At 35.3% G+C, this 20436-nt stretch overlaps 1 protein-coding gene across 3 annotated transcripts in view; it reads left to right on the top strand.

Annotated features, from left to right (window-relative positions):
* LOC150092492 (cholinephosphotransferase 1-like) overlaps positions 1–13315 on the top strand; it is a 195506-nt gene extending 182191 nt beyond the window's left edge. For all 3 annotated transcript variants that reach the window (XM_090414333.1, XM_090414334.1, XM_090414332.1), the window contains 2 exons: positions 10764–10886; positions 11935–13315. In XM_090414333.1, coding sequence (XP_090270459.1) covers positions 10764–10886; positions 11935–12126 — 315 coding nt within the window. In that variant the 3' untranslated portion in view covers positions 12127–13315. The remainder of the gene's footprint in view (positions 1–10763; positions 10887–11934) is intronic.
* Positions 13316–20436: the final 7121 nt, after the last annotated feature.

Raw genomic sequence — 20436 nt, 5'->3', positions numbered from 1 at the left:
AATATTTCTATTATATGCCCTCTCTTTCTCCTATCAACAAACTTCTGCAATTCACACACCCTCACTCTATCCTCATAGGGAACATTCCACAGGCATCTGAATCCTCTCCACTACTTCCTCATCCACAAGAAACCTAGGGGACCAGACTTGAGCACAGCAATCCAGATGTGGACATATCGAGGCCTTATAAAGAGGAATAACAACTTAGTGTGTTCTTCAATAGCCAAGTAATCTTATGGGCTACCTTAGCATCCTCTAAAACTTGAATTCTGTCTACCACCCTAAATCTCTAGTTTCATCTATTTCCTGGAGTACAGCACCACCAATGTGATACATGGCTTGTGATCTATTTTTCCCAAAATGTATAATTTGACATTTTTCTGCATTAAACTGACACCCATTATCTTTTGCTCATACTGACAGCCTATTTAAATCATCCTGCAAACTCTCCACATCACCTTGATTAACTATTACTCTGTTTCACATCATCAGCAAACATCTGAATATTTCCTATATCATTTATGTACAAATTAAACAGCAATAGTCCTAACAATGAACCTTGTGGCACACCTAGTCACCTGTGTTTGCTTGATTCTGCTCCTCCATATACCACTATTTGATATCTGTCCAGCAGCCACCTTCTTATCCATTTAGCTAGTGTCATCAATCCCCATTTGTTCTCATTTTCATAACAGAGTTCCATGTGGTATTCTGTCAAATGCCTTTGCAAAAACTAGCAAAATCAATGTGTAGCCATTTCTTTATCCAACTCAGCTGTTACTCTATTCTAAAAAGTTAGTAAATTACTAAGGCATGACCAACCTGTCACAAAGCCATGCTGACAGTATTATACTTTTACTTAGCTATTCTTGAATTCTCTTTTTGACCAATGCTGAGACTTAAAGAGCCTAGTCAGAGGCATTCCCTTATACCTTCGCGTAAAACCCTAGCTGATATTCAATATATTAACGTAGTAAAACCCCAAATTTTATAGATAAAATCTGACACAAGTAGTCTGTCAGACATTCCATTCTATTATCATGTTAGTTTTAATTTTTTAATTAAATATTTTCAGAGGCACTAAATAAATATTTTCTGCTTCCTTGTTTTTATGTAATCCAAATCATGTAGCAGCAAACCACAGAACATATGAAACTAGGATAGAAATGTGTGAATATTATACTGTGGATACGCATAGTCTCGGTTCTAGGAAATTTCGCCGTAAACATTTATGGCGCAAGATATTTTGCATTACTTTTCGTAAATAATCAATGGATGATAAAGGTATTATAAATTCATTAAAAAGGCCAATTTTTATTGAGGTGAATGTCAGTGATACATAACATAATGAAATCATTTAAAAATTGTGCGAATTAAAAGAGATGCTGCGTAAATAATTAACTTTTTGCTGTGATCGTCAATTCAACAAATCCATCAGTAACATTGCTCATTGGAAAAAATGCTAAATTAAAAAATGACGCGTTGAATTCAGCATCTGTTTGATAGCATAACTTCAAACCAATGGCAACAATTTTGCGATATAGATTTTGTACTATATGAAATAAACAACTTGTTATACTTGTTGATGTAAATATGTTAGAAAAAAGCATTGATAGTTGCTTTCTCGAAGTCAACCATTAATGTTTCGAGATCTAATGAACATAAGCCCTTTGAGGTACTGAATAATCTGCTGTAAGTTAATTCTGATTTGCCAGGAAGCAAAGCAAAAAAGCCACCATAGAATCCTTAGGGTGGGTGGGTGGGGGTCTCATGTCAGTCCCAAGCCTGGATAAAGGAGGAGGGTTGGTCAGATGAGTGTCGATGCTCTGACTGTAAAGAAAAAACATGATTGTTATCTAATGCATATACGATCAACAGCTACAACATGCCAGTTCGGACGTCGCCCGGATCAACAAGGTCTGCGAGCGAGCCAATATCATACTCATTACCTAGTGGTGATATCTGCTTCAATTCTTCAGTCAGTTTCCCAACACTATCTAAATCTAGCTTTTTTTTTCCCATATAACTCACTACAGTAACCATCGCTGTACAATTTTATCTTTATTCATCAATACTTTGCCGTTTCATCTTTAACTGTATCCTGTTTTGGTTGCCACCTCCTATTAATGGTTCTAATCACTTTGTACACCTCCCTAGTTTTATGCTCTCCATAGTACTGTTCTATATTATTGCATTGGACTTCTAACCATCCATCTTATCCAGCTAACTGCTTTTTTCGCCTCATTACACTTTCTTCTATATTGCTCCTCTATTTGTTCTGATGTATTCCTTCTTATCTTCAACATTCTTTTCTCCTTTACTAACTTCAGTGTTTCTTGTCTAATCCATTTCTTTTTGATCTCTTCTTCTGGTACTGTTTCTTCAACTGCATCTTCCATTGAATTTTTTTCTGTCCACACTTTTAAGTTTCTCCTCTAACACTGTTCTGCACCTTCTTCCTATTTCTGCTTCACTTGTTCTTGCTCTTGTCATTTCTGATGATGGGGTTTATATTTTCTTTTTTTAATTTCAACTTCATGCTTGCAATCACTAAACTATGATCCGAGTCTATATCCGCTCCTTGAAAAGTTCGACACTGCTGTACTGATGTTATCCATTGTCTTTTAATCATATCAGTCATGTTCTTGGTGTTCCTATCATTTGATCTTCATGTCCATTTTCCACACTCCTTTCGATGAATCCATAATAGAGGTCCACAGCAAATTCTAACATTTTTTCACCTATTTCATTTTTTTCTCCGAAATCATATTTTTCCATGACTCTTTCCCAACCATCATTATATATTCCAACTTTGGCATTCCAATCTCCTTCAATAATTAGTATATCTTGTTTTGGTATTGTTTCTATTGTCTCTGTCAGATCTTTGCAAAATAAGTCAATATCCTCATCTGTGCTGCCAGATGTGGGTGCATATATTAAAGGATTTTACTTGAAATCTTGCTGCTATGATTCGTTCATTGACTAGTTTGTAGCCTGAGAGTGCCTTTCTAGCTTTTTTTTGTTAAGAAGGAAACCAACTCCTGCTTCGTGTCATGCCATGACATATGACTTTGCATCTATTTATCTTTCCTGATGATGTCTATCGCAACTCCGCCAGTCCTAATGTTTCACACCAATATCTCTTCATTTCCTTGCGAAGTAATTCTAGTTTTCCTGCCATCCAAAGTGTCCATACATTCCATGTTCCTACTGATAATAGTTCTGTTACTTTCAGTTTCCGTTCAGCATCCCACTTTTCGATCCAACCCCTGATTGCTCGATTGTTATCGCAGACCTTGTTGATTTGGGATACATCTGAGCCAGCATTATTATAGCTGTTGCTCGTATATGCATCAGATAACAATCATACGGGCAGAGCATCGACACTCATCTGACCGACCCCTCCTCCTTTATCCAGGCTTGGGACTGGCATGAGACCCTTAAGGATTCCATAGCAGCTTTTTGCTTTGCTTCCTGGCAAATCAGCAGATTATTCAGTGCCTTGAAGGGCGCTAATGTTCATCATTAGATCCTGAAACATTAATGGTTGACTTCGAGGAAGCAACTATCGATGCTTTTTTATAACATTACATCAACAACTATAACAGGTTGTTTATTTCATTCGGTTCAAAATCTATGTTGCAAAATCGTTGCCATTGGTTTGAAGTTACACTATCAAACAGATGCTGAATTCAACATGAAAATTAAATGCTTCACAGCATTAGCATTTTTTCCAATGAGCGATGTTGATCCGCAGAAAAAAGTTAATTATTTATGCAGCATCTCTTAATGATTTCATTATGTTATGTATCACTGACATTCACCTTAATAAAAATTGGCCTTTTTAATGAATTTATAATACCTTTATCATCCATCAACTGTTTAGGCAAAAATGTTGCGTCAAATTTTTCCGGTCACTGTATAGTCTCATATAAAGATTTATTTTTAAGCTATTACAAATTTTAAGAGGCAATGCAAAATGAAATCTTTAAAAGTACTTTACAATGGAATAAATGTGTTAAAAGAATCATTGAGACTGGAATCCAAAACACAGAGTAATAAGATAGAAGAAAAGATGACGCACAGGTGAAAATATCCTGAAAACCCTTCTGTGTGGGGGGAAAAAAGTTCCTTTCTTCTTTCACACACAAGTAAGAATACTGCTACAAGAGCAGTTGGCTACACTACAATTTGTTTGGCAAATCAATTAAAACACATCTTCCCTGCTGCAAACAGAGGATCTGATGTCTTATAAGAAAACTATGCAGATTGATGCTGTTTAAAAGCTACATATTACAGAATTTAATGTTGCTTTAGTAAATTAACTTGAAAGTAGCCTTCTCAAATGAAAATTGGTATCAATAAAAGCTTCCATGTTAACAGGTGGGCTGCTGCTAAATACTTCTATGTTATCATAATATGTAGCTTGAATAAAATATTATATTCAGTAATTAAGGAAAGGAAGGCAAAGAAAACACAGATAAAACTTCTTGAATCTCAGAAAATTTCAAATAGACAATATGTACAAATTTTAAAATGAGAAACAGTTGACATAAAGACAAAGGAAAAGTTGTTTCTCATTGAAACCTAAACAGCAGATTAATATATGAAATAAATATGTTGAAAGTTTTAAAACAAATGTATGTCAAGCAATGTTTAGAAATAAACAGTAGACTCAAATATACATATGTTATTGAAGGAAAAAAACAACAAACAAACCTGGGAGATGAAATGGATGAAATCATGTCATAAGCTCTTGGCATGTAAATCAGAAAGTATGTACCATTAGAGAATACAGAGAAAGTAGCTAAACAAAGGTCATGGAAAGATGAGACTTTGGACATATCAAAGATAAATATCATAAAGATGGCAAAATATTCTGTAGGCAGTTGAAGATGTTTAAAATGGATATAAAATTAAAGATGATAAATGTCATGAAAACTAAAGATATTCTAAATGCATGAAATTATTGCTTTAAAAGAGATAAGCAGTGACAATGGGAGAAAATATCCAAAAGAAATGCAATCAAGAGTACAATATCAATACTTGAAGTAGAAAATTATCAAGACGCTGGAATAGATAATAAATCAAAAATACTCAAATATGGCAGTATAAACAGCTCTTGATAATTGAATCAAAGCTCATAGTACCTATCTATAAAAAGGGAAATGAACCAATATGAGAATTATAGTAATTTCCTTACTGAGTGCTCTACATGAAATTTATGCAAGCATATTCGAAAAGATGGCTAAAAAGAATTGTGGACGGTGAACTTGCAGAAGAACAAGCTTGGTTCAGGCCAAATAGTGGTTGTCAGAATCAGATGGTTGATAAATTGCAGGAATCAACAAGTCTGTATTTAAGTTTTGAAGATCTGGAAAGGAACAAAAAAAAAAGTTGGACAGGGACATTGAAAACTTCAACTGCATTCTGATTGAATGAAACCTACAGACCAAGTAAAACATTTTATAATAATAATAAACTGGATGTGACACTCAGCCGAAGAAGAGAAAGCTGATCTTGAAAGGATGTTGCAACATTATCCAAAGTAATGGGAGTGAAGTGGTATCTTTCTTTTGGATAATGAGACAGTCTTGAAATTCAATGAGTGATCTTCACCCAATTTGTGAATGATGAGATCAGTATTTAAGTCACTGGTTATGAAAGATCTTGAGGCTTCAATCATGGCCAAAGAGACAAGACAGCCAACAATTGTATATCAGAACACTAGGACTACATTTGATTCTGTCACTATCTTCACTCAGGATTGGCAGACCATGCTCTGGATACCTGGCACATTATCCATTGGAAAAAAAACCCACCGTACTCCACCAAAACAAATTTAAATTTGAGAGGCTTTTCCTTGAATCTGCTTCAGCTCTTACCAACTATCCCAACTTAAACAAATATGAAATGTTTAAGTTGGGATAGTTGCCTCTCATATGGAAAACCCTCATCTGCAGACATTCAGCCAAGAACATCCAACCAAAGCCAGTGGGATGGCATAATTACACAACTTTATGCCTGGCTGTATCTTTACTGTTTCATCTTTGTTATTGAAGTGTGCTTGCACGTGTTTGATACCAGTGTATTAATCCCTGAAGATGTCAATTTAACTCTGGCTAAATATCGGAAGTAATGATTAAAAAAAAAAAAAATTTATTTAGTCTATGTTGTCAATTTCCTGAAACAACACTATGCACCTACTTAGAGGAGAACCAGGAGGGAAATAGTGTAGTCACATTGAAAAATGTTATAATTCTATTCATGAGAGGTTGTTTAACTTGTACTGTGAATAGCAGAAAGAAGAAGTTTGTTAACATGGGATTTTGAAGACCTTTTGAGGAAATAATAAGAAAGACTGTTCCAAAAGGCAGTAGTAGAAGTGAATGAAGATGAAGAAAAATGTGTTCTCTGACTGCAAAGAGGTATTGAACAATCACTGCACATGATTTAAGATTTAGAAGACTAGGGAAATTATTGATGCCAGTTCTGTGTGAAGTGTCCTTGGAAATATTTGTAAATGCAAACAGCAGAAACTAAATGTTTGTAACAGTTGAATCAGTGAGGAAGTCATTAATCACTCTAATTTCTCTCTTTTGTACAGAATCATATTTTTAGGAAGCTCTTAAGAGCACCAACATGTGAGAACAGTATTCATTGGCTAGGCAAATTTGTAGTTTGTATAGTTAATAGTTGTTCAGAGGTAAAGCAATATCTCAGTATTGAAAGAGAACCTAATTTTTTAGAGACTATTTGTAAAACTTTTTATGCTTAAAAAAAAAAAAATAGATTTGAGGTTAGAAAAATCTCATCTTGTTTAGATATTTGGGCATTCTCAGAAACTGGAAGAAAAAGTTCTTTCTTTCAGAAATAAATAGGATTGAGTTTTATTAGCATGAAATTCAAGTTATCAGAACCCTATTGAAGAATGGTTTGGAGGTCAGAATTTAGGACTGTACAAGTTTTAGTGATTTGTATGGTGCAAGTCACGCTGAATGAAACAGAAGTGCAGTGTATTTTCATCACTGTGTAATGCACAAGCATGTGAAATTTTCAAGAAAGAGATTAATGTCAACTTGCAAGATAAGTGATCATGATAGTTAGGTGCCCATTAGAAACTACATGGTAGAAAAGCTTGAAGGGAAAGAAATCAGGAGTGCTTAGGAGTTAAGAAACATTTGACAGTAGTAACAAATTGTTTCCCTGGGATGAGAAGAATAAATGGATTTGGAGTGAAATGGATAATCAAACAAGAACAACTGCAAACTAAGGAGGAGTTATGAAGTTAGAAATATAAAAAGAGAGGTAAATGGTGGTTGTTTAAGAAACAAAGTTCAAGTTGGATACAGTAAGGAAAGTGAATTAGATTATGAGAGGATAAGATTAATGCTATGGATTAAGAAAATACTGATCTGTAAAACAGTAGTTGCTGGGTAGAGAAGATAAGGTGGCTAAGTACTGTTTGAGAGATTGCAACTTCATAAATTGCCATGAACAGTTGTGGAATGAATACGATTTTGACATATCTTTTAAGTGAAAACAATAACTACAGAACCACTGATGTGGTTGTTTAATGAAAGTGTTACAACTAATCAAGTCTCTGTGGAGTGAAAAGAGGACAAGATGTACAATCAGACTGCTAAAATGAAAGCATTGCAGTGGTAATTTGAAGTTTTAAAGCTTGGCAAGTCAGTAATTGCAGATATGTAGTAACTCAGCTGACAAATCAGATTGCTCAGATCCTTGGGCTTCTCTGTGGTTCTTTATGGCTTAGAGGTTTGGACACTGAACAAGGCACTTAAGAAGATCAATTCTTCTGAAATGTGGGCCTAGAAGATGCTTAGAGTTCTTTGGACTGAGCATCAATTGAGTCTTGAAATGAGTCTCTGCAATATGGAGAGAACATTTATAAACATCTTCATGCAGGGCAAGATGTCAGGAACTAAAAGAAGCAGGCCACATGGGAGGTAGTAGATCATTCCTTCTCTTATTGGGCTAAGGTAGTGACAGATAAAAAAAAAAAAAGACAATACATCGGTCACAAGTCCTCAGTTGTGGGTGGGATTAACTAAGAAGAAAATGAGTGAGAGAGAAAAATGTACATGAACTTATGGAAGTTAAGTGACTGTAGTGCATTGCCAAAGGATGGTAATATGGCAGACTTGTTAACAGTTCAAGTGGATACTCCATGATGAATTTCTCAGTTCTTTTGAGATCCATAAAGATCTCTCAATAACACAGAACAGCACTGTAATTGTACGTTCGGTAAATCATTCCTTAAATTCCTTTACTTCTGGATTTTGCTAAGGCTTTTGACAGGATACCCCATAGAACACTGTTACGCAAATTGGAGCAGATGGGAATGGATATTAAATTGGTGATATGGATAGGAGAATGGCTCAGGGAGAGATACCATAAGGTGGTGTATGGAGGAGCCGAGTCCAGAATGAGGCAGGTGACCAGTGGTGTGCCTCAGGGCTCTGTGCTTGGGCCAATGTTGTTTAATTTGTATATAAATGATATAGGAAACGGCTTAAAGGGAGATATTTAGTTGTTTGCTGATGATGCAAAGTTGTGTAGTGCAATAAAAAATCAAGCTGATGTTGAAAGTTTGCAGGAGGATTTAAATAAGCTGGTAAAATGGGCAAAAGAAAATGGATGTCAGTTCAATGTGGAAAAGTGTAAAGTCTTGCATTTTGGGATTAAAAGATTACCAGCTGTGTACTACATCGATGGAAAGGTACTCCAAGAGATTGATGAGGCTAGGGACTTAGGGGTATTGGTAGATAGAGAGATGAAGTTCAGAGGACACATTGCTAAGGTGTCCAAGATTGCACATAGGATTACTTGGTTGTTGAGGAACACACTGACATCCAGAGATAAAGAGGTTATTATTCCCCTTTATAAAGCATTGATACTTCCACATTTGGATTACTGTGCTCAGGTCTGGTCACCTGGATTCCTTGGAGATGAGGAGGCTGTGGAGAGGGTTCAGAGAAGAGTGACCAAGTTGGTGAGTGATATAAAAAATGCTCCCTACATTGATAGATTGAGAGCTTGTGGATTGCAGAGATTGGTTGATAGGCGAAGAAGAGGGGATATGATAGAAACATTCAAATTACTAAAAGGTTTTTATAGGATTGATGCAGGGGAAATGTTTCAGCTGTGTGATAGTGATGGAAGAACAAGAGGTCATCTCTGGAAATTAAAGAAGAGTGTGGTTAACAAAGGTGTCAGAACAAGGTTTTTTGCCTGGAGGGTGGTGAATGAGTGGAATTCATTGCCTGACTTTGTTGTGAGCTCTTCATCTGTAAATGAATTCAAGAAGAGATATGACAGATATTGTTTTGCTAGCTTGGGTCTCCCGCGATGAGTCTACTGACTCCATGGAGATACCCGTAATAATAATAATAATAATAATAAATGGGGTGTAAATGAACAGTAGTCACTTCAGGTAATTGAGAGAATCTTGTACACCTATTATATACTACTTGGGTAAGTGAAAAAAAAACATTACTTCATGTTATCAATGGCAACATTACACCTAGCATTATTTTGAATATATTTTAGGATAATGTTAAAAGTTACTATTCTAGAGCCATTAAAATCTCAATGGCTCATGGAAAAATACAAATAACAGAAACATAACAAATACTGTTTGGTAGATCATCACTTTAGTGTGACAATGATTTGCTTATTGGGAACTGAAGTGGCTTTATATGAAAACTTGTACTTTTTCAGGCCTCTAGTAAGCAGAGTGCTGGCATTTTTGCTACTCTGCAACAGACATATTTGAATTCCGAACTTGTTGGTTGGAGAGTAAGTATTCCATTCGCTCAGCTAACCAGGATGGTTGGGAAGAAGAGAAAACAAGTATTTTCAGAATAGAGAACTCTTGGAACACTTAAATGATACTAATGTATTATAGGTGTGCAAACCTTTCTTGGGTTGAGCCAAATTAAAAACATAATAATGACAATGCACTAGGCTGGCAGCAAGTATGGTGTTCTGCATCAGACAGTTAATTTTTGTTTCTTAAATTTACAGTACTTGGGCTTTCTACCATGGAAATTTATTTAATGTCTTTTTGACATACTATTCAAAACAGACACAAGAATTAATAATTTATTAATGCAGACACTTCAGCCTGATTTTGTATCTGTGAAAACAATCCATTGTTCATGCTTCCACCTTGTGCACTGATGGTTTGTTATTCAAGCTGAAATAGCCTGCATTAATAAGCATAGGAATTAATAAGAATAATCTGTGTTTCTGATAATCATTACTATTATTATTATTATTATTATTTGACACCTCCAGGGAGTCCAAAGACTCATCGAGGGAGAGTGTGCCAACAGCATCGAACGATTGGCCCCTTCCAACTACTAACCGCGCTCAAACTTACTTAACTGAGCCATTAGTAGCAGAGGCTCTACCAATCGACCAACCTTTGCCGGCTGTGTCACAAGTGCCATTTAAAAATGTTTTATAGGCCAGTGCTTGAATGTAAGGTGAACTGATATCCCAATGTCTGAGGTTGTCAAAACACACTACTTTTCTCTGCCATCAAGCGCCATGAATAAACTAAACTACCCCAATTCCTCTATTTTCTTCCATCTCTGAGCCACCCAAAACTAAATGCAGACCTATTTTTGAACAAGCATGTATGTTTGATATATGTACAACCTCAACTAATAATTTAAAGCACATAAACAATTAAAAGTTGGTATTGTATTACAACTTTTCTCTTTTTTTTTCAGATGACAAATGTTACTTCTGCAGATATGGACCTTTGGGATAGTATCTTAGTAGTTCCTTTTCTGCTCTTCTTAAATACATTTCTTCCAGTCCTGCCATTTTATACTGCACTCCTATGTGGGCTTGTAAGTACACAGTAATCTTAATTATTTTTGTTCTAACATTTCAGAAAATTCACATGTATAATTACCATTTTTCTTTTGAAGTGCCATATTCACTCAAAAATAAGTCATATTTTTTCTCCTAAAATTAAAATTAAAAAATCGTGGTGCAAGATGTATGCAGGGATTTTCAGAAACTAAAGTGAAGTTTATAATTAAATCCTCAGTATTCATTATAATTGCTCACATTATTTATAAAATGAATGCATTTAAATTTTAATTATCAATGTTATTTACGCAATCTGCTGCTCACCTCCATGTGATATGTTTCAATATTTAGCTAAATTTAATACTTCCATAATTAAATTAAAACAAACAGTTTCATTATTGCTTGTCCTTTTATCGTTTTGGAATCATTTCTGTTTATGCCAATATCTCACATTAAACTCAGTCACTGTAAACTTATGCCATGCTGCTCGATTGTCATGTTTATCTGCAAAATCAATAACCGAGTTTAAAACTAGCACTGTAACCTGAACGTTTCTTCATATTTCAAGCAAAAATGACCAGTAATTTACAAGACTTGAGATACGTTATGAACAATCTTTCATGAATGACTAAGAAAAAGTGAAAGCGGAGCGCAAAACGGACATCAATGGTAGACCAGTAGAGATAGTGCAGCTATGAAGACCTGCATATGATTGGTGCAGTATTAACAAAAGATCGTGTGACTCAATGACAAAGGCAGGCAAGCTAACGATTGTTGAGTTGAAATGCTAATTCTCTTCAACCAAATTCCAAAATCTGAAATTTCCATAACATTCACTGTATATTTCTTCATGTGAGAGGTATGATGTGCAAAACTTTTTAATTTCTTTTTTTCGTAAAGTAAAATCAGGGGTGCAAATATACACGGGACTGAACTTTTTTTTTTAACCAGATGATAGAAGAAATAAGCAAAAACTTTTTATTAGTGATTAGTTATTTGTGTTTTGAGAAATTAAATATATAATTGAAAATATTTTTACTGATTGTTATGTACTTATATTTCTTAACTTTTCTCTCTTAACAGGTTTACAATATGATGGATTTTGCTCGTTACTTCACATATGCCAGCTGGGATATGAGAGAAGCCCTAGACCTTTGTATTTTTACTATAAAGTATCCTCCAGGTCATCCACATTGTCGCAATGGAAATAATGGATTTTATTTGAATGGACTAAACAATAGTGAATTTAGATCCAACTCAGTTGCCAAAACCTGAGAAATGCACACCAAACACAAGAAAAACCAACTGAGCTATAACAATGGGAAATACATGGTATATTTTCATGGAAAACATATGTGACATTAATGAACAATAAGATCATGGATTCTAGGAAGAGGACAATCTTTGACTGATTTATTCAGCAATTTTCATCTTATAAGAAGAAAAGTTGCCCTTCTTTTGAATTCTGTATAGTTTAACTTATTTTGTAGACTTCATGTGACATTTGAATCGTCTTCTCAACCTATAAATAATTATGCTGGCGAAGACTGTGAAGAGATTGAAATAATTCCTTCTCATTACCCCTAACAACATTAAGATGAAAAGCCTGCTTAATACCACTGAAGAATATGTTCCTAACAATGGATAGAAATTATCAAGTTTCTCCCCTCCCCTTCAAATTTAGTAATTTAACCAATTGCTAAGTTATTAACTGGAAATATGGAGTAAAGCATGCTGCGCCAGATAAAATTTTTTTGGAACTGAATTAAATTGTGCACCTAAAAATATTAAATTCTTGATATGTACCCTCAAGGAATGTAAAGCAGTGCTTTCCAAACTGTAGGCTGCAGCCCCCTTGGGGGGGGGGTTAGTTTTGTTGAGAGGACTGTGAAATAATGAAAAATTTTAAATGTTTTAAGACTAAGTAGATATTTTTTATCTTAAAAGAAACATATTTAATTTTTACATCCTAATAGAAAAAAATCACATTGGTATTGGTTCACAAAATTTGTTTTAATTCGACGCTTAATGATTATTAGTAAATATATGCTTATTCATATAAGTTTCATTTCAAAAGTATTGATAAGAAGCACAAAAAAAACCTTACAAACACATTAAAACGGCCGAATTTTTTGCGCTTTAAATTAATGTTTGCTGTGTATGTTTTGTATTGAATATAAATACAATAAAATTTATAATAATATATGTCTATATTACGATTTTTTTTTCCGATGGGGGCCATGAAATATTTTGATTTTTCCAAGGGGCCTTTACATCCATAAGTTTAGGAAGCACTGATGTAGAGGATACAATGATGGTACCACATGATTAAATAACTTCATTATAGGTTAAAATGATACATTTTTGTAAAGCTCTAAAAATGCCAAAGACAAAATTTGTATTATACTTATCATGTTGTATTTACCAAGTTTATTTAAAAAGTAGTAAAAGCAGTTTTTATGTTGTCTGCTGTTTTCTTGTATTATCCATCTCATCTTACAAATTTGAATGATCAGAAACTATAACATTAAAAATAGTTGAAGAAAAAGTAACAGTTCACTATTTAAGCAGACTAAGAGTAATACCATATTTTTCTTCCTGATAATAAGAGCCAGGAACCTAAAAGGGGTGTCTAAAGGTTCTTCTTGTGACAGCCACTACATGACTACAGTGCAGAACATTAGAAGTCCTCAGTTCAGCCTGAGTATATCAAACTTTCAAGTTCATTTGGTTTGCACTAATCCACTCCTCTACATGGTCATGTTGTAGATATATCCTTGGAAACCAACAGACATTAGACTGGAGGAACCACATCAGAAAATATAGCCAGGTTTTAAGCATCACCGGAAACTTGCTTCCCTTATCCGTTCTACCAAAGATCACCTCTCTGTGCCTGGAGTATATGAAGTACCCTGTTCCAGCAAGATGGCTTATAGACAGACAGGTAGTCATCGACCATCTGTTTAGAAGAAAACAAATCGTACATCTGTAATCACGACTATGGTCAATCTGATCTTGCAGACTATGTATTGGATACAACTCACAGGATCTCCTGTAAAAAAACCACTATGCTCCACCATAGTAAATTTAAAAAAGAAAGACTGTTTTTAGAATCTTCAGTGGCACTCAGAAATCAAACAAATTTAAATAAATACGGATGCATAAAACTTCCCAAAATTTGGGAAACAATAATTGTCAGAGGTCCCACTTTACATCCTAGGCCACCTACAAATGCCCATAGAGGGCACACTACTAGATAGGACTTTAGAGTCACCCCTGTGTTTCATTTAGTAATCTGTTGTCCTTGTGTGTGTGTTACACAAGTTATTTGTTATCCTTGACAATGTCTCAGTGACTGAGACGATATATTGGAAGCATTAAAATTAGTTTTTAATCATTTCTTAGTGCTGCAAATATTCCATTAAACCTCCAATATGTCCTCCTCCCAGCACTTAAGCCTTAGCACATAGTACACAAAACTGACCCTGTTGGTAACACTGTAGACAGCTTCCTATTACAGCTGGCAAATAATCCTGCTGCTGACTGCCAGGAAATCCAGTATAGTGGCTTACACTATGGAGGTATCGCACTCCCTGTGGGAGTGTGGCAGTTAGGTCCATGTCCTTCACCTCTGCTTTAAGTTTTCTAATATTGCATCACTGTGGTTAAAAATAATTATTGCAAAAACCAACAATAACAAAAACATAAAATAAATTAGTATCTAAACTGCAACAAACACCTAAAAATAATTCCACATTAACTCCTTGCATTTAAGAGCTTGACAAGTATCAGACAATGCACAACTGGCATCCTCCATGAGTAAAGTTAATCTCAACTTTCCCAATTGCAACATAATGGCCTTCTCTAAGGTGATACATGTGTTGTCAAGTCTAATATTCTATACAATACTAAACTTGGATCTTATGACTCCCTCTGGCTCAAGATTGTCTTCTTTTGCTGATTTCTGATTTACAGATGAAAGTTCATCATCATCATCAAATTCCTGCCATGTACCCTCAAGGGGTGTACAGGATATGATAGTACTACATGAAAAAAATTACATCATTATTAATTTCCTATCTACAATTTTCCTCCAAATCAGTCTGTTACTTGTTAACACTCCAATATTATCAGATCTTATATTTCTATCATCTAAAGCACTTTGTACCGTATCAATCCACCTATATCTTGGTCTTCCTCTCGGTCGTTTTCCTGCCAACCTGGCAGACAACACTTGTTTTGCTAATCTTTCCTCGCCCATTCTGTTTAAGTGACCATACCACCTGAGATTAGCTCTGCTAACGCATTCCTGGATGCTGACAATGTCAAGTTCTTTCCTAATATCCTCGTTTTTAATATGATACTGCCATTGATGCCATCTGTTCACGCCTATAATCTTTCTCAGGACTCTCATATCTGCAGTCTCTAGTCTTTGGTCAAGTGTTTTACTTCTGACCCAGCTCTCAGATCCATAAGTTAAAACTGGTTTGAACACTGTCTTGTATACAGCTAATTTAGTGTTCCGACTAATTTCTCTCTTATTCCATATGAATTTATTCAATTGACTTCCCACCATACCAGCTTTGCTGATTCTGTTGTCTATTTCTATATTTAATTTACCATCTTCAGTAAAAATCGTGCCTAAATAGCTGAAATGTTTTACTTGTTCCACAGGTTCTCCATTGACAACACAGTTGACATTTTCAATGATTCTGCCTATTTTCATTGTCTTTGTCTTTTTATTGCTGACCTTCATACCATATCTATTACAACAGCTATTCAATTTAGTCAGAGAATCTTGCAGACTTGTAGCGGATTTATTTAGAAGTATAACATCATCTGCATAAAGCAAAGAGCTGACATTAACATCTCCAATTTTGATATCATGTTTAATACCACTTTCCTTCATAATGTGATCCATATAGATAATGAATAACAGAGGGGATAATGTACATCCTTGTCTCACACCAGATTTAACATTAAACCATCTTCCTGTACCTCCTTCAATTCGAACTGCTGACTTACAACTCAAATAAAGACTAAGTATTGCAGATGAAAGTTGATTTCATATAATTAATTATCCTAATGAGGATCTTCCTTGGAGACTTTATTTGTGTAATTCAAACTGCTCCTATTTAACTTCACAAACCAAGATTGAAAGGTACCTCGGCTACTTATGGTCAGAAATGATTAATTTAAATTGCTCACTTGACAGCACAATTCTCATTATTCTCCCAACACCTGGGCCTTTTTTTCTCCCTTAAACTTTCCCTCCATGACTTCTTTTGTCCACTGTCACCATAACTTAATACCATATAGTACAAAAGACTGAGCCTGTTAGTAACACAGATTGACCTTCTCCCAGCCAATCTTAACCATCACCATTCTTTCAGCAATTTAGGCCCAGTGGTCTGTTCTGGTCTCATTCCATCTTTTCCTTGTTGTCCCTGACTTCTATATTCTCCAATTAGGTGGTATTGGAGTATTTTTTTGGGGTAGTCTTGAACTGTCCATTCTTTTGATGTGTTCAGTCCACTTCTTTTGGTATTCATATTGGTTGAGCCTCTGCTACTAATGCCTCATGCATAAAATTAAATAAGTTTGAGCGTGTTAATAGTCGGAAGGGGATCAATCGTTTTATGCTGTTGGCACACTCTCCCTCAATGAGTCTTTGGACTCCTGAAGGTGTCACATAATAATAATAATATATATACTTTATCCAATATTGAGTATTTTTAGTTTTTTATGTATTTTTGTGCTTTTTTTAATTTTTTTTTTATTTTGTCCTAGAGAGTATAACTGGCTATCCACAGGAATTTCATTTCTCCAGTTTTTATGTTCCATAATTCACTTCCATGCACTAGAGGTCTTGCCAAAACTTTATAAACTCTTATTCTTGTATGCTTTGGAATTTGGTTAGGTTTGAAAATATTATTGATCATTCCCTGACTTCTATATCCTCCAATTAGGTGGTATTGAACTCCCTCTGGCAGTATTGGAGTATTTTTTTTTGGGTAGTGTTTTTATTATTGATATCAAAATTTCATACTTAGAAATCAATGTCAGCTTCTTTTGTATATGATACAGCACATCCAAGGTATTTTTGAAGCAGTTAATTTGTTCTAAAATTTTATTTTTAATCATACTTTTACTTCTGACTGGAGACGATCCTTTAAAAGCCATGATTTTTGTTTGTCTGTTGATCTTAACCTTGTACCTTATTGCACTATCATTGACAATTAGGGTGCCTTCAGAAATTTTATGCCTCTTTTCCATGGTCTGATTCTTCATAAAAATGGGAATTTATTAGTTTTTACATCAAGTAAAATACACCTACTAGTTTCATCACTTAAACAGACATAACTGATGGCTTCTTCAGATTTAACACATGAAAAAACTATAAATACATGGATCACAAAGCTGAATGGAAATAGGTAATTTCATTAGATATGTGAAGAGCCAAAGGCTTCAATTCGGCGACATATAACTTGTTTAAGTTAAGGGATATTACATCCCATATAGTTTCTTAGCCGAATAAGAAACTCAAAGAGTTTCATGCCGAATATAGTAGAAACTATATAAAGTTCGGCGATTCCAAGCGTAAGCAAATACCTGGATACTGCAGCACTGATCCCAAAGGGTAGTGCAAGCTGGGGCAACTCGTGGTGCTTGCTCTACTTCTACCACGAGTTGCCCCAGCTTGCGCTACCCTTTGGGATCAGTGCTGCAGTATCCAGGTATTTGCTTACGCTTGGAATCGCCGAACTTTATATAGTTTCTACTATATTCGGCATGAAACTCTTTGAGTTTCTTATTCGGCTAAGAAACTATATGGGATGTAATATCCCTTAACTTAAACAAGGTAATTTCATGCTAGACAACAAAGGCAAAAATGTGTGGCATGCATTAGCTGTCTGCAGTTAACAATAGAAGATGATTGTTGGCAAAGTTTTAAATATGTCACTTAATATTAGTCCGCTGTTCTTTTTCAGTGATCAGTGGGAATAGATAAGCATAATTGATTCCTTTAGAAGTCTGGAATAAAAGTTATTTTCAATATAAAGCATGGTTAGGAGATAGCACACCTATCCACAAATACCCACATAAGCATGGGTATTTGTGGATAGATGTGCTATCTTTAAGAGACCTCAGGAGGATACGAACAGTTTGAATTGGTTTAAAAGTAGTTACTTGAAGGTTTTGATCTTCAAAAAGAGATGCCATTTTAATTGATAAATTTCCAATAAATGACATTGTGATGAAGTCTTTAGATTGAATATTTCAGTCATTGGGAGTAGTTGGGCTTGAAAATAAAATCTCATCTGCTTTCTTGGAATAGAAAACAAAACAAAAAAAAATTAGAAACAGTCTGGAGTTCTGCCTTGAGTCAATCTTCATTTTGTATAATAGAAACTGGTCTATTCTTTAGGGTGTGGAATATCCTAATTTTTGCAAAGGATGATGAAGGGATAAGGCATGAAGATAACATCTTGTATATGTAGGTTTATGATATACCTCAAAAATAACACCACCTTCAAGCTTTAGTGATAAGAACATCAGGAAAAGGCACCTCTCACCAGAGGAGGTGAGAGAAGACGCATCCACATATCCCCACCATAACCGTTTTAGACTTTCCATTAGAAAAGTCAAAATTCTCCATGAAAATGTCAGTTGGAGAAAGGGGGATGCTCAAAGCATGTTCAAGGTTTTTTTGTAAAACATTGTTATACCGAAAAAAACTGGACCAGAAGTCGTGACATGGTGGAAAGATATCTAAGTTCTAATACATAAACAGGAATGTTTAGTAAAGAGGGATAAGGCAAACCTTGCAATGATGTCAGTAGACAATATGCATAAACTGATAGTTTCTGAACAAAATAGAATGAATTTTTGATGTAAGATTCAGATAACCTTATGTGCTGTCCTTAGATTAGCTAGATGTTTAGATAACATACAAGTTGATGACTTGATGCCATCTACCACAGGAGGTCTCAATGGGATGTCAGGCTTGTGAATTCTTGGTGACCCATAGTTGTGGGAAATAGGGTATAATGACTTCCAAAACAGAGCAGGTGGAAGCAACATGGAAATCTCTTATTAAATATTTTAACATTAGAGATTGCAACTTTGCCAACTGTACACAGCTAATGCATGCAACCTGTTTTCATGTTTATTGTCTAGCATGAATTTCCCTCTTTGTATTGTAACAGTTTTTCAGCATTTGATGAACTTTGTGATCCATGTATATATTATTATTATCAACATTTGACCTCCATGAAGTCAGAGACTCATCATGGGAGGTACTTACTATTGTATACAATGCTCATCCAACCGTGTCTTAAACTGATTCAATGTGTCCACATCCACAACACACTCAAGGCAATGCACTCACCAACCACCCTCCATGCAAAGAACCTGCTTCTCACTCCTTTGCTCACACCCTCATTATATAGTTTCCAGCAGTGGCCTCTTGTTCTACTTCCCTCTCCCATTCCATGAAAAATCTCTTCCATATCTACCTGATAACAACCCCTGACCAGCTTATATGTCTCAATCATACCCCCCCCCTTCTTCCTCCTATTCACGAGGCTCTGCAACTTACATTTTCCCAATCTGTCCTCGTACTCCACATTCCAAAGACCACTGACTACCTTTTTGAATCTTCTCTGTACCCTTTCCAACATATCCTCATCAACATGAAAACCTGGCAACCAAATCTGTGCACGATAATCCATGAGGCCTGATCAAGGCCTCATACAATGGAATCATAACCTCTCTATTTTTGTATGTCAGGATTCTCCGCATCATTGCCATTATTCGATTTGATGTCTTCACAACTTGTGCAATGTGGTCCCTGAATTTCAGGTCCTTGTTCACCATCACTCCTAGATCTCTCATCTCCTCTACTTCTGTTGAAGTTTCCCCACCAAGTGTATACTTCGCATCCCATCGTTGCTTACCAAATCTCAAACCTTACACTTGGCAACATTGAACTGACAGTTCCATTTACCTGCCCATTCATGCAATCTATTCAAGTCCTGCTTATAGTTTTTTTTTTTTTTTTTTTTTAAACCCTGAAGAAGCCACCAGTTCTATTTTAGGTGAAAAAACTAAAAGTCCTGTTGTTCTATGAATGTTTTAGTCATAAAATTTTTCCCTGCTGGAATGAGGACATTTATTCTCTAATCCACTCAAACTCCTGACCCCTATCCAAGCACTGGTTCTCAAGGACTCAAGTCAAAAGCTACAGCTTCTCATCCAGCTTATACCATAGCCTATGTTAAAAAAAAATCAATAAACCCAAAGTAGACTTTATAGTGCCAAATGCAAAAAAAAAAAAAAAAAAAAAAAGCTAGACTCCAAGAAGTCTATCCCCCAACCTTATCTTTAGGTGGCGCTTCTGTTGTACTCCCAGGATGTGAGAGAGTTGGAAACATACAAGAGACAGAAGTTGTGCCTAGCAGATGACAAGAAAGCTCAACTGCCATTAAATCTCCAACATGATGTCCCCCAGCACTTAAGCAAATATCAGAGATCATTATTGGTAAAACAATTAGTTAAGTTCACCTTACTATAGATTTAATT

The sequence above is a fragment of the Typopeltis vanoorti genome, chromosome 25 (assembly GCF_054136105.1).
Source record: "Typopeltis vanoorti isolate ZY-2024b chromosome 25, IOZ_Tvanoo_1.0, whole genome shotgun sequence".
NCBI classification, from domain to species: Eukaryota; Metazoa; Arthropoda; class Arachnida; order Uropygi; family Thelyphonidae; genus Typopeltis; species Typopeltis vanoorti.
This window is presented reverse-complemented; position numbering and strand designations above follow the sequence as displayed.